Source organism: Bos taurus, chromosome 7 (assembly GCF_002263795.3).
Source record: "Bos taurus isolate L1 Dominette 01449 registration number 42190680 breed Hereford chromosome 7, ARS-UCD2.0, whole genome shotgun sequence".
In the NCBI taxonomy this organism is placed as follows: domain Eukaryota; kingdom Metazoa; phylum Chordata; class Mammalia; order Artiodactyla; family Bovidae; genus Bos; species Bos taurus.
Window position 1 is genome coordinate 14113096 of NC_037334.1, and position 12841 is coordinate 14125936.

The 12841-nt window shown below is 39.7% G+C and overlaps 1 protein-coding gene across 1 annotated transcript; it reads left to right on the forward strand.

Moving 5' to 3' along the window:
• Positions 1-5107: 5107 nt before the first annotated feature.
• LOC783857 (putative gustatory receptor clone PTE01) lies at positions 5108-12356 on the forward strand. The gene is given in 3 exon segments (XM_059888868.1): positions 5108-5136; positions 11391-11407; positions 11410-12356. Coding segments are annotated over 3 exon segments (993 nt in total).
• The last annotated feature ends 485 nt before the right edge of the window (positions 12357-12841 follow it).

The following is a 12841-nucleotide window of genomic DNA, read 5'->3' on the forward strand; positions in this document are numbered from 1 at the left end:
AAACATACCCAGGTTTGAGTGGATATCATTTGAATTAGCAGAAATCAGAAACATGTGGAACATGTCATGTGGAAACTTGTTACATCTGTTCATGGAGCAGCTACAGGTTGTCCTGATGCTGATGGAGGGGCTCTCCTAGTATATCATAAACCAGCAGTGTACTTGAAACTGCATGACCTGAAACTGTAGAGTGGGGTCTGCAGAAGTACCCAGTGGAGAGGAAGGTCAACCCATTTCTAGTTTGTTTCCAGGGAATTTTTGCTGAGATCATGTTGGTGCAGTGAATCTAGGAATATGGTGTAAAGCAGATGGGCAAGACATGACTATTGAAGGGTTTGGAGCACAAAGTCCTTATAGAGGATGAGGCCTGTGTGGTGAGCAGGACCTGAGATGCTTTCACTGATCTCAACTTCTGGTTTTCATTCCATTGTGTATTTCCTCCCATCAACTGTGAGCTATAGTAAGGAGATGAAAGTACGTTATCTGTAGAGACAATTATTAACTCTGAAAATGGAAAGTGTATCACATCATTGGTTTAGATCTCTTGCCACATAGATTTCATGATTGATACAATGGATTTGCAGCTATCAAAACCACACTTTGAGTGGCAAAATTGAGGGGGAAAGTGTATAATTTTATGTTATGATCCTGAAACTTTGAAGTAAGGAACAAGAGTACATGGAATTACCTCCTGAGAAGAGGGAACCAGACCTTTCCAAGGACATTCACTCTTCTCCTTTTCCTGTTCTGTTAATATTAACAAGTCCCCAGAGATGAGGACAACATGGACCTAATGATGAGCTAATGATGAGCTTTGGGCATTGAGCTCTAAAGTCATACTATTGTAAATAATTGGCCAGTGCCTAGAGCTCTTTAGTTTGCCAGTTTTGATACCGTGAATCCACACCTATGTGTCCATCCTTTATAGAAATATGCATCAGAAGGTCCAGTCTGAGTCTGTCTTCCTGCTCAACCTGAGGAATGACTCTGAAACTTCATCACACACGAGGCAGGAGAGGGGCAGTGAGTCTGTGCTCCTTGGTCATGCTCCGGCAGAGATGCAGCCCAGCCCAGTAAGTGCTAGGGAGAAAAGGATGGTGAAGGGAATGTTGGGAGCAATCTATGCAGGTTTGGAATAAAGCACTTTGAAGTTCATATTCTTAGTTCTGGTTGAGATGTGAGAACTCTCATTCAGAGATCTGCTTTAACCCTCAATGGCCTGGTTCTGGCTGGCATCCCTCCCACTACAGAAGCAAGTGCACCTCTGTAAACTTTCCCCTTGTTCATTTGTGGTTCAGCCACTCAGTTGTGTCTGACTCTTTGCAACCCTGTGGACTGCAGCACGCCAGGCTTCCCTGTCCTTCACCATCTCCCAGACTTTGCTCAAACTCATGTCCATTAAGTCGATGATGCCATCCAACCAACTCATCCTCTGTCCCCCTTCCCACTAACACTTAAGTTCATTACAGGATCAGTGGTGGGGATGAGGACGAGCATGATGAGGATGACATGAACCATATGGTCCTGTCCTGTTATTGAAGGCTTCCTAGGTGTCGGGCTCTGAAGTATAAGTTTTATATTTCCTTCTTGAGTATATCTGCATAATTTCTCTCCAATTATGTGTACACACATTACTATTATTTGAATAAGAGGAAAGAAGCGAAATATTTTATGTAACATGTACCAGTTCGTGGGGATTTCCTGGTGGCTCAGTGGTAAAAGGATCTGCCTGCCAATGCAGGAGGCTCAGGTTCAAGTCCTGGGTCGTGAAGATCCCCTGAAGAAGGAAATGGCAACCGACTCCAGTGTTCGTGCCTGGGAAATCACATGGACAGAGGAGGCTGGCGGGCTACAGTCCTTGGTGTCACAAAGAGTCGGACACAACTTAGGGACTAAACAACAGCAACCAGATCATGTGTTAAAGAATGATAAAATCATGTTTGAAGTCAGTCATTTTGGACAGACTAATTCCAGATGCAAGGTATGTGGGCAATACCTCTGCCACCCCAAACCATCATGTCATTCACTTCCTTGTCAGTCCTGACAGAGACTCTGCTCCCTGCTCACTGTTACAAGAACACTTGTACTTGGTTGGTGGGAATGAATAATGATACAGCCATTACAGAAAACAGAATGGAGGTTCCTTAAAAAAGTTAAAAGCTGCAACTAATTGAAATAGAACTACCATAGGATCTAGCAACCCATTTCAGGGTAGGTGCCAAAGAAATGAAATCAGAACCTCTAAGCGATATTTGCATTCCCTTGTAATCTTCGTATTACTTGAATAGTGAAAATGTGTCTATTGAAGATGAATACGTAAAAGATGTTGGGTGTATATATAAACAATGGGATATTACTCATCCATAAAAAGGACATCCTGCGATTTCTGACAACATGGAATGACCTGGAGAATATTATGCCTATTTTTTAAATTCATTTACTATAATTAGAGGATAATTACTTTACAATGTTGTGATGGTTTTTGCCAAACATCACCATGAGTCAAAATTTCAAGAGAGTTCTTAAATTTTATTATCATTGACAGATAATTAATAAAGGACAAAAATGGTATGGACCTAACAGAAGCAGAAAATATAAGACGAGGTGGCAAGAAAACACAGGACTATACAAAAAAGATCTTCATGACCCAGATAATCAGATAATCACCCAGATAATCACCCAAATAATCATGACCCAGATAATCTTCATGACCCAGATGATACAATCACTCATCTAGAGCCAGACATCCTGAAATGTGAAGTCAAATGGGCCTTAGGAAGCATCACTACAAAGCTAGTAGAAGTGATGGAATTCCAATTGAGCTATTTCAAATCCTAAAAGATGATGCTGTGAAAGCACTGTACTCAATATGCCAGCAAATTTGGAAAACTCAGCAGTGGCCACAGGACTGGAAAAGGTCAGTTTTCATTCCAATCCCAAAGAAAGGCAATGACAAAGAAAACTCAAACTACTGCACAGTTGCACTCATCTCACGCTGGCAAAATAATGCTCAAAATTCTCCAAACCAGGCTTCAACAGTACATGAACCATGAACTTCCAGATGTTCAGGCTGGACTTAGAAAAGGCAGAGGAACCAGAGATCAAATTGCCAACATCTGTTGGATCATAGAAAAAGCAAGAGAGTTCCAGAAAAATATCTACTTCTGCTTTGTTGACTACACCAAAGCCTTTGACTGTGTGGATGACAACTGTGGGAAATTCTTCAAGAGATGGGAATACCAGACCACCTGACCTGCCTCTTGAGAAACCTCTATGCAGGCCAGGAAGAAACAGTTAGAACTGGACTCGGAACAACAGACTGGTTCCAAATAGGAGAAGGAGTACGTTAAGGCTGTATATTATCACCCTACTTATTTAACTTCCATGCAGAGTACATCATGAGAAACGCTGGGCTGGATGAAGCACAAACTGGAATCAAGATTGCTGGGAGAAATATCAATAAGCTCAGATATGCAGATGACACCACCCTTATGGCAGAAAGTGAAGAAGAACTAAAGAGCCTCTTGATGAAAGTGAAAGAGGAGAGTGAAGAAGTGGGCTTAAAACTCAACATTCAGAAAACGAAGATCATGGCATCCAGTCCCATGACTTCATGGCAAATAGATGGGGAAACAATGTAAACTGTGACAGACTTTATTTGCGGGGGGCTCCAAAATCACTGCAGATGGTGACTGCAGCCATGAAATTAAAAGATGCTTGCTCCTTGGAAGAAAAGCTAAGACCAACCTAGACAGCATATTCAAAAGCAGAGACATTACTTTGCCAACAAAGGTCCGTCTAGTCAAGGCTATGGTTTTTCCAGTAGTCATGTATGGATGTGAGAGTTGGACTATCAAGCAAGCTAATTGCCAAAGAATTGATGCTTTTGAACTGTGGCGTTGAAGAAGACTCTTGAGAGTCCCCTGGACTCCAAGGAGATCCAACCAGTCCATCCTAAAGGAGATCAGTCCTGAGTGTTCATTGGAAGAACTGATGCTTTGGAAGAACTGATGCTGAAGCTGAAACTCCAAAACTTTGACCATCTGATGCAAAGAGATGACTCATTAGAAAAGACCCTGATGCTAGGAAAGACTGAAGGTGGAAGAAGAAGGAGACGACAGAGGATGAGATGGTTGGATGGAATCACCAACTCAATGGACATGGGTTTGAGTAAACTCCAGCAGTTGGTGATGGACAGGGAGGCCTGGCACGCTGCAGTCCATGGGGTTGCAAAGAGTTGGACATGACTGAACTGAACTGAACTGAACTGTATAGCATAGGGAACTCATTCTGTGAGACTAATTTGGGAAAAACCTAAAAAACAGGGATATGTATGATGTATAACTGATTCACTTTCTTGTACATCTGAAACTAACATACCAGTAAATCAACTGTATTCCAATAAATTTTTAAATAAGGTTTTCTAATATGGCAATGTAATTCCATTAGAGAAAAACTCAGAAACAAAGACTCATTCAAATTAGAGATAAAAATGTAAATCTTCATGATATAAAATGCCATTCTAAGCAAGGAGTAAGGCAATGAAAACAAGAATCTATACCTAGAGGCAACTAACTGAGAAAATGGAAAGTATATCACATCCTGGTAAAAAGTCCTAATATGCCTAGATTTCATGATAAATAAAGAGACTTACAAATATCAAAATCACACGTTGTGTGATTAAATTGAGAAAAAAGTCTGAATTTTATGTTATCCTCCTGCAACTTGGAAGTAAGACGTAAAGAGGAGAGGTGAACAACCACCTGAGGAGAGGCGGGACATTCCCAGGACATTCACTTTTCTCCTTTTCCTTTCTGTTAGGATTAACAAGTCTCTAGAGATTGGGATAACATGGACCAACTGACTAATGATGAGCTTTGGGCATTGAGCCCTAAGGTCATACCATTAAAAATAATTGGCTAGTGCCTCCAGCTGTTTAGTTTGCCTGTTCTAATATTGTGAATCCACACCTATGTCTCCATCCTTTGTAGGAACCTGCATCAGAAGGTTCAGTCTGAGTGTGTCTTCCTGCCCATCCTGAGGAAGGACCCTGAGACTTCATCACACACCAGGCAGGAGAGGGGCAGTAAGTCTTTTCTCCCTGGTCATGCTCCAGCAGAAATGCAGCCTAGCCCAGTAAGTGCAGAGGGAGACAGTGGTTGACACCAGGACTATTCAGCATTATTTCCTCCTCAAGAGCAACAAACATGATAGTTTTCATAGAAAGGTAGAAAAGCACCCATCTACGTGGTTTTGGAATAATGACTTTTGAAATTTATGTATTTGGTTCTGGTTGGCATATGAGAACTCTCATTCAGAGTTCTGCATACGCCTTACTGGTTCTGGTTCTGGCTGGCATCCTTCCCATCAGAGCACCAAATGGGTCTCTGTAAACTTTCTTTCACACATTTAAAGAAAATGAAATGGTGATGAATAGATGATGAAAATGAGGAGGATAAAACTAATCATAACATCATGTACTGTTATTCAAGGCTTCCTAAGTATCAGGCTCTGAGGTACGTTTTATGTCTCTTGCTTGATTCTGTCTGCATAATCTCCCCCAAATTATTAGTGCACACATTATTATTATTTTAATAAGAGGAAAGAAGCAGGGCATTTTACGTCATATCTACCAGTTCATGTTAAAGTGTTAAAGCCAAGTCTGAATCCTGTCAGTCTGGGCAGACTGACTCCAGACACAGAGCATCAGGGCAGTCTTCCCCTTTTCACCCAAACAGTCCTGTCACTTCCTGGCAGAGACTCCCTGCTTACTGTGCCCTTCCCCTTGGAGTTGTCTGGAGGGCACAGTGTTGGGCAGGTATCACTTGCCACATATACTATAGGAAGAATGTCTAAGATCACAGATGAAGCCATAGAAATAACTGGCACCTGATACTTCAGGGTAGATCTCTGTTTATGCTGTTCTTTGACTTCACTTCACCTGTCCACTTTCTCCTCTATAGTTAGAATGAGCTAAGTCAATCATGAAGGAGACACAAAATCAGTCTTGGGGTCCAGTCCTATTACGGAAAATGAAAACATTTAAAATAATATACTCGAGATGTACCCATAGTTATACCTCTCTACCTCTGCTGAAAACTTTCAGAAAGTCTATAAACAATGAAATTTAGGGCATGGGACTCAGAGAAGAAAAACATTTAGTTTTGAATCCTGTTTGCTTCACTCATTCTTAAGTGTATTGTGGGGTAATTTCTTAGAATCTTTGAGATTTAGGATTATCCACTGACGGATTCCTCACTAATACAGAACCTCTGGATTGGGACTAAGCAAATAGGCTCACCCTCGATGCAATAACTATGTGATGGATGCACAAAGAAAGGGAAAAATACATATGTGATTTTGTTACTAATAATGATAAGGTTATTTGTCATATCATCAGGTTTAAATATCTCTAGATCTGATGTTGTGGTTTCCTTACATCCCTGACAGTACATTTTTTTTTTTTTTCTACAAGTACATTCTTCCTAGACTAAAAGAAGTGAGTGAGGCTCATTTATTTCTGATTCCCCAAAATCTATATCTTGGTGCAGGGGAGACACCAAGGATAAAAATACTCAGTTAAGTGTTGAATAAACTCTTCTTTTTTTCATAGAAACAACATGTGAGCAATATGGTCCACACGGTGGACCATTTATGTCAGTGTTTTCATCCTTTTCAGAAAGTCCCACAGGACCAGAGAAAAGTTAAAACACTGGTTATTTCTGTCTATTTCATGGACTTTCTTTGAGACTTGTTATTTTCCATTTAATAGCATCTGCAGCATTCAACGGAGAAGGCAATGGCACCCCACTCCAGTACTCTTGCCTAGAAAATCCCATGGATGGAGGAGCCTGGTAGGCTGCAGTCCATGGGGTCACTAAGAGTCGGACACGACTGAGCGACTTCACTTTCACTTTTCACTTTCATGCATTGGAGAAGGAAATGGCAACCCACTCCAGTGTTCTTGCCCGGAGAACCCCAGGGACAGGGGAGCCTGATTGGCTGCCGTCTGTGGGGATGCACAAAGTCAGACACGACTGAAGCAACTTAGCAGCAGCAGCAGCAGCATTCAATCATTGAGCAGTCATTGAAGAAATTTTGATGAATATGGGGAGAAAAGAGTTTAAAAAGAAGAGAACATGCACATTTTAATTCATGTGCCTAGCCATATTTTAGGATTTGATGTTATCTGTGCTCCACCTCTGAGATAAGAAAGCCTTTGATCTCTCTGCCATATATGCCATGATAGATCATTACATTTGGGGCATTGTACTTAATAAACATGCATGTGTACTAAGTCACTTCAGTTGTGTCCAGCTATTTGCAACTCCATGGACTGTCGCCCACCAGGCCCCTCTGTCAATGGAGTTTTCCAGGCAAGTATACTGGAGTGGGTTGTCAAGCCCTCATCCAGGGAATCTTTCTGACCCAGGAACTGAACCTGCATCTCTTATGTCTCTTGCATTGGCAGGCAGGATTTTTACCACTAGCGCCTCCTGGGAAGCCCTATTAATAAACACATTATCCCAATAATGATTAAAATTCCTTATACAAATGACCAAATATTTATTAAGTTTCCAATTTCCCTCTGGTGCCACATGTATTCTAGAGTGGGTGTTAGATCTTCATGTCCAAGAAGAGAAGCACAGAGACCTTGAGATAATTGCACATATTTCACTTACAAGAATGAAAGACCCAGGACTCAATCACTGATTTGCTTTTTCCTGCACCAGCTCTCAGTCATCTCCACTGTAGCTAATGTGTTTCTTTTCAAACCTACTTGGCTCCCATAGGTGAAAGGAAGGTAGATAATTACTTCATCCTCTTTTGGTTCAGTGAGAATCTGTGAATCATGGGACTGAGGTTGCAGTTTACAGAGGTCATAATGGCACTAACATGGATGACTAAAGTTTTCAATGAATAGTCATGCAAATTGCAGTCTAGCTTTGAAATTTAAGGTTGAGAAGATTTCCTATACAAGGTGAAAATGGCATGGATGCAGTTGACAGAATATTATTTTTGCACTAAAATGAGTACAGGGAATTATCTTCCCTGGTGGCTCAGACAACAAAGAATATACCTGTGATGCAGGAAGCCCAAGTTTGATCCCTGGGTTGGGAAGATCCCCTGCAGAAGGAAGTGGCAACCCACTCCAGTATTTTTACCCAGAGAATCCCATGGACAGAGGAGCCTGGTGGGCTCCAGTCCATGGGGTCACATAGAGTCGGACACAACTGAGCACGCACATACCAAACTGGTCATGCACCCACTGTGAGAACTTAACTAATTACCACTCACATGTTATGTACTAATTTTCATTTGTCTGAAACAGAGAAAGGTACAAGAATTTTCATTGGATTGTTGTAAGCAGAAACTGATATAAATAAAAATAATATATTAATGTAAACTAAATATTTAATATATAAAATATATCAAATTATATATTACTGCACTTATATGTGTTAAATTTGTTAAAGTGAAATTAATTTATATAAACATAAATTTACCAACTGAAGAAAATGGTGTCTTTCCTTATGTAATATTGTGTCAGGAAATTGTTTGATGTAATTGTATGTAGAGACTTAACCAAATTGGTGTGGTAACAAAGTACATTCAGAGGCAATATGGATATTATTTTATTTAGGGAAGATTTTTTAAAAGCTGGTTGTATGTGTGTTAGTCGCTCCATCTTGTCCAACTCTTTGCGACCCCATGGACTGTAGTCCATAAGGCTCCTCTATCCATGGGATTCTCCAGGCAAGAATACTGGAGTGGGTTGCCATCTCCTTCTCCAGGGGATCTTCTGACCCAGAGATTGAACCCAGGTCTCCTGCATTGCAGGCGGATGCTTTACTGTCTGAGCTACTACAGAAACCCTAAAAGCTGGTTATGGATATGTAAATGAATATTGACATTATGAAAACATTTACAAGAAAACATATATGTCAAGTTCATCACACTGGTTGTCTTGGGGATGTGTATGCAGGGAAGTGAGATTGAACTGAGGTTCCAAGAGAAGTTAAATTTATCATAAATGTTATCATTAATGTATCAAATTTCTATGATATGTGGGATCTGAAGAAATATTATTAAATGTTTATGTTTTAAGAATAGGTGTGGTATTCATGACAGTATTAATCAATAATATTCATGGAGATTTTTCTATGTGTTGGGCAATATTCATTCTAAGGCGGTGTTGATCAAGCCCTGGTTCATAGAAGGAAGACCAAGACACTCACCCATAGAGACCCTGAAATTGGTTCTAGGCTGAGGTCAGGGTAACTAAGCATTTTCAAATACGCACATATAAGTAATTGATGAAATGGAACTGAAAATCACTGGTCTAATCAATATAAATAATTTTTAAAAACTGTCTTGCAATGGTCCTGTTGTAGGTTCAATTACCATCACAATTTCATTGATAAGGAAACTGCTCAGATGTGTTTGCATTATTCTATTTAAATCTTTTTCACAACACATTCCCTTGTCATTGCAATATTTTTTGAAATAGAATATGGATATATGTCTATTGACAGATGAAATGTAAAGAAAATGTGAAGTGTATATAAACGATGGGATATTACTCAGCCATGAGGGGAGGTATAGTTAGAGAGGAATCAACGTGAACCCTCTGTTATATTTTTTTTGTTCTGTGTTACATTTATGTTTTTAATTAATTTATTTATTTTAATGGAAGATAATTAAAATATTGTGATAGTTTTTGCCATACATCGACATGAATCAGCCAAAGGTACACATGTACAACCAACAAGGACTTTTTATATAGCACAAAGAACTCTGCTCAATGTTATGTGGTAGTGTGAAGGCAAGGGGATTTTGAGGGAGAATGGGTACATTTATATGTATGGCTGAGTTCCTTTGCTGTCTGCCTGAAACTATCACAACATTGTTAACTGACTACACCCCAATATAAAATAAGAAATTTTTTTAAAGAGCTGTAGTTGTGAAGACTAGTGTTGGAGAAGGTAGAGAAATGTTGGTCAAAGCATACAAACTTTTGCTATAAAATGAATACATTCTGGGGACCTAATATGCAGTCTGATGACTATAGCTAATAATTTTGTACTGTGTTCCTGAAATCTGCTATGAGAGGTTTTACTTATACCACATATACGCAAGCACAAATATAAGCTATGTAAGGTGACATATACATTAATTAATTTGATTGTGGTAATCACAATTTGTATTTTTTTTTATTTTATTTTATTTTTAAACTTTACATAATTGTATTAGTTTTGCCAAATATCAAAATGAATCCACCACAGGTATACATGTGTTCCCCATCCTGAACCCTCCTCCCTCCTCCCTCCCCATACCATCCCTCTGGGTCGTCCCAGTGCACTAGCCCCAAGCATCCAGTATCGTGCATCGAACCTGGACTGGTACATCATCATTTTGTACATTTTTTCAAAACCTTCATGTGGCAAAACCTAAATATAAGCAATTTTGTCAATCACTTCAATAAGCTGGAAAAAAAGAAAAACAATAAAGGAATATTAGTTCACCAGCAAAGAATGGACTCCAAAAAATGTAAAGTGGTCTCACACATTAGACATTTAACTGAGTTGGTATGGAAACAAATAACACTGTATACGATTAAAAAAATTTCAAGAACGTTTCTAAAATTTCATTATCATTTAATCATTGACAATGCTCTGTATGCTAATGCCATAATTACAGTCATTAATGCTGTATGATCACATGCACTGAATTAAACCATACAGATCGAATTTTTAAGTCCACGAAAGTCAAATGAAGTATATACTAAATGATTTTTAAAATGCAACCCTGATAATTGAGTAATCACTTATTTCATGAAGGAGGGAAGACAGGAAAACCAACAATAAAAGTCTGAATATCACCTAAATATGTTTTCTGATTGTGAACATTCGTTTTTAGTTTAGAATCCAGATGAACAATTCCTTCATTTCATAGAGATGTAAAAATATTCCAAATAAAGGAAATAACTAGAATTTAATTTAAATAAAATAAGATTTATACAAATATGTTTAATTTCTTTGAATTATATTTTTTTCTTAAAGGGGGAAGGGAATTTCTCTTTCTGTATTACTTCTAAAGAAGTAGGCTGTATTTAACTGAGATCATAGATATATTACCTCTAATGTTCTTGTTCCCTTTCAATTTTCTGTGAAGTTTTATAATCTAAGAGTTTATAGAGAGATGTGTATAACAGAAACCAAGGAGGAAAATTTCTAAGCAAATGTAATTTGTCACAGTGAGAAATATTGCTGGAGGAACAGGAGAGTATAATCTTAGAAATAAGTTGCTTGAATCCAAAATATGGGCACAGTGCTCAATGCCCATTTACTTATTTCCTTTGTTTCCAGACCTCTTTTCTTTTTCCAGAGGTGTCCAAGATACACAGAACTGGAAATCTAACAAGCATCTCAGAATTCTTCCTCCTGGGCCTCTCAGATGATGCAGAACTGCAGCCTTTGCTCTGTGTCCTCTTCCTGTCCATGTACCTGGTCACCGTGTTGGGGAACCTGCTCATCATATTAGCCGTCACCTCTGACCCCCACCTCCACACCCCCATGTACTTCTTCCTCTCCAACCTATCCTTGGTTGACATCAGTTTCATCTCCACCACAGTTCCCAAAATGATTGTGGACATCCAATCTCACAGCAGAATCATCTCCTACGGAGGCTGCCTGACTCAGATGTCTATTTTTATCCTTTTTGCATGTATGGATTGTATGCTTCTTACCGTGATGGCCTATGACAGGTTTGTGGCCATCTGTCACCCACTGCACTACACGGTCATCATGAACCCGCGCCTCTGTTGCTCCTTAGTTTTGCTGTCCTTTTGTGTTAGTCTTTTGGACTCCCAGGTGCACAATGTGATTGTGTTACAAGTTACCTGTTTCAAGGATGTAGAAATTTCTAGTTTCTTCTGTGACCCTTCTCAACTGCTCGACCTTGCTTGTTCTGATACTTTCACCAATAACATAGTCAGCTATACTATCGGTGCCTTGACTGGTTTTCTCTCTATCTCAGGAATCATTTTCTCTTACTATAAAATTCTTGTCTCCATTCTGAGAGTCCCCTCATCAGGTGGGATGTACAAAGCCTTTGCCACCTGTGGTTCTCACCTGGCAGTTGTTTGCTTATTTTATGGAACAGGCCTTGGTGAGTACCTCAGCTCAGCCATCTCACAATCTCCCAGGAAGGATGCAGCAGTCTCTGTGGTGTACACTATGGTCACCCCCATGCTGAACCCCTTCATCTACAGCTTGAGGAACAAAGACATCAAAAGGGCCTTGTGGAGGTTCCTGGCAGCACAAATTCAACTTAGGACCTGGCAACCCATTTGAGTGTATACTAGAAAATGTAACAAACTAAATCTGGAGATCTAAAAATTCTACCTCTCTCATGACACCATTTTTATAGCTCTTATGGCCTTCATGTCTCTCCTCACTTTCTACCTGAATATTACTTCTCCTTATGGTTTATCCCCCTGTGCAAGTGCAGGAGACACAAGAGACACAGGTCCAATCCCTGAGTCTGGAAAATCCCTGGAGGAGGAAATGGCAACACACTCCAGTATTCTTTTTTTTTTTTTTAATTTTATTTTATTTTTAAACTTTACATAATTGTATTAGTTTTGCCAAATATCAAAATGAATCTGCCACAGGTATACATGTGTTCCCCATCCTGAACCCTCCTCCCTCCTCCCTCCCCATACCATCCCTCTGGGTCGTCCCAGTGCACTAGCCCCAAGCATCCAGTATCGTGCATTGAACCTGGACTGGCGACTCGTTTCATACATGATAGTATACATGTTTCAATGCCATTCTCC